This window comes from Coffea arabica, chromosome 1e, assembly GCF_036785885.1.
Source record: "Coffea arabica cultivar ET-39 chromosome 1e, Coffea Arabica ET-39 HiFi, whole genome shotgun sequence".
Lineage (NCBI taxonomy): Eukaryota > Viridiplantae > Streptophyta > Magnoliopsida > Gentianales > Rubiaceae > Coffea > Coffea arabica.
In genome coordinates, this window is record NC_092311.1 from 42,171,126 (window position 1) to 42,173,740 (window position 2,615).

Consider the following 2,615-nt stretch of genomic DNA (forward strand, 5'->3'; position numbering starts at 1 on the left):
CTGGAAGATACTTTCCGCTCGAAGATATTTTACAATGGAGCAATTTTTCAAAGCTGTACGTGTATCATCTGTTGGAGAAAACCACAAAGTAAAGATTAGATTTACAGGTGGACTATCGCATCAAATTAATATGCCAATCAAAAATTGATTCTGAATTCGATGCACCAAATCATGAGCAATGGATACATGTAAAGCAGAGTCCTTGAGACGAGAGTTTGGAATTTCTTGCAATGTAACCATTTGTTTTCCCCTGTATCATAACCTTCACAATCTTGACATATGAGATATAAACCTCGGGCCTATATAAGCATGCGCCCTACCACAACCAAAAAGTCTCACCCTCATTTCTTTCGTTTTCACAAGAAATTTCCCTGCCACACATTTTTCCTTTCTCCAACTCTCACTAGTTAGATCTCATCCTCTTTCCTTCTCACAATGGTTAACTTGATAGCCTCTCACATTGTCAAACCAGCAAAACCAGAAGTAATGTATTTATCTGAGTGTGATCAATGTAAACCCTTGACTTATGCAACCATCGTTCACTTTTACAAGCCAGAAAATCCAGAATTGCTAAAAGATGCCACTAGGGTTTTGAAAGACTCATTAAGCGAAGCCTTGGCAGCTTTTTATCCTCTTGCTGGACGTTTATTCCAGAAAGATGGAGGCCGAGTTGAGCTGCGTTGCAATTCCATGGGCGCTTTACTTCTTGAAGCTCAATCTGAGCTCAAAATCGAGGATTTTGGAGACTTTTGCCCATCGCCACAAATCAGTGCCCTGATCCCACCTATAGATTACAATAATACTCCCCTTCATGAGGTACCGCTCCTTCTAGGGCAAATCACAAGGTTTGCCTGTGGTGGTGTTTCTTTAGGCTTGGCCGTGTCACATGTCATTGTGGACGGTCAAAGCGGGTGTCATTTTGCTGCCGAATGGGCAAAGATTGCACGCGGTGAAAAATCTGATGATCAACCATACCTAGATCGTACAATTCTTCAACAATATGAAGAGTACCCATCGTCAATAGCTCCAAAATTACAATACTCGGACTTTTACCCACTACCCGTCCTGATAGGCCAGTCTAGCAGCTTAGAAGAGCGTAAAAAGGCTACTACCTGTGCCATGTTTCCGTTAAGTAAAGAACAAATTGAGCAGCTCAAGAACAACGTCAACAACCACCACGATTTGGTTCACAAAACTAGCAATCATCCGCCATTTAGCCGGTTTGTAGCTGTATCTGCGCATATATGGAAGTGCTTATCCAAGGCCCGTATGCACAGCCCCGACCAAGAAACTGTTCTATATGTGACTGTGGATTTTCGCAGTCGGCTTAAACCACCCTTGCCCGGAAGGTACTTTGGAAATGCTGTCTTACCTGTGCCAGCAAGAGCTATTGCAGGTGATCTCCAATCGAGGCCACCAAGCTATGCTTCAAGCAAAATTAAGGAAGCAATAGACAAGGTTACAGATGAGTATGTAAGGTCATATCTTGCTTGTATGAAGAACATGCCCGAGGTATCTAGCAGTCGACATTTTCACACTGTTGGTTGTGCACAGGGGTTGTTCTTTGGAAATCCCAATTTGCTTATTACTAGTTGGGTTGGGCTGGACGTGTACAAAGTCAATTTTGGGGGGGGAGAAGCAACTTCCATGACCCCTGGGTCATTAGGTTATGATGGAAGACTCTTCCTTATTCCTGGTCCTAATGGGGATGGATCGTTGATTATCCCACTGCGCCTGCAAGTAGAACATATTAATGCTTTTAAGAAGTATTTCTATGAAGATATATAATGATGTAGACTCACAAGGTTGGTACTAATATAGTTTGTGTAGTTTCATGGGGCTCACTGAAAAGCTTAGTCATATGTAAGTAAACATTAATTGCCACTAACATTTGAATTTATTTGTCGGACAGGGAACCAACGAATTGGCAGCTGCTGGAGAACAGTTTGAAGAGCTATTATTGCAGGCAAACGGGACGTGGATCTTTTCAGAAATGGAAGATGGAGTAGACGGAAACCAAAAATTTGTCTCTTAAGGTAGTAATAAATAAGGAGACTTTTACTCCCTGAGATAGCTTGTATGACCATTACTATGTCCTTTTTCTTAAAACAAATACTATATTAATCTTGTATGTACTGAAAGTGGATACACTAACTCAGTGCAATTTCCTTTGTGTCCTTTATGGCATGTTGGTTCTATGTAATCAACTCAATCCAGTTCTTATCATGTACTTTTTCATTTGTGAGCTTGAATGGGATGTAAATTTTGTTCTAAATGGAAATGGAAGTATAAAAGTGTACGTGCGGTTCCCATGACTCCTCCGTTAGCTCCTCTAAATTTACTGTATAGCAATTTACATTTCTAATTTGTTTGAAGATAAAAGATTGAAAACATTTGCCCAAGGCCTTGAAAACAAAAGACCAAAATGGTAACTTTTCCTTAATAACAAGATCTTCTGTGAGAACTGGTCAATTCTATATCTTTGTTGTGCAATAGATATGTTATATTAAAAAAGACCCAAACAAGTTACACAATTGCAAATCATAAAAGAGTAAATTAGTTGATAATCAACCAAATATAAAAAGAAATAAATCAAATTTAGCAAAAAAAGAAAC

The 2,615-nt window shown here is 39.7% G+C and overlaps 1 protein-coding gene across 1 annotated transcript; it reads left to right on the forward strand.

The window, feature by feature from the left end:
• Positions 1 to 309: 309 nt before the first annotated feature.
• On the forward strand, positions 310 to 2,315 carry LOC113704193 (hydroxycinnamoyl-CoA:piscidic acid hydroxycinnamoyltransferase). Its single transcript, XM_027225925.2, has 2 exons — positions 310 to 1,805; positions 1,913 to 2,315. Exon 1 carries the CDS (start codon positions 436 to 438, stop codon positions 1,786 to 1,788), a length of 1,353 nt encoding a protein of 450 aa, XP_027081726.1. The 5' UTR covers positions 310 to 435; the 3' UTR covers positions 1,789 to 1,805; positions 1,913 to 2,315.
• Positions 2,316 to 2,615: the final 300 nt, after the last annotated feature.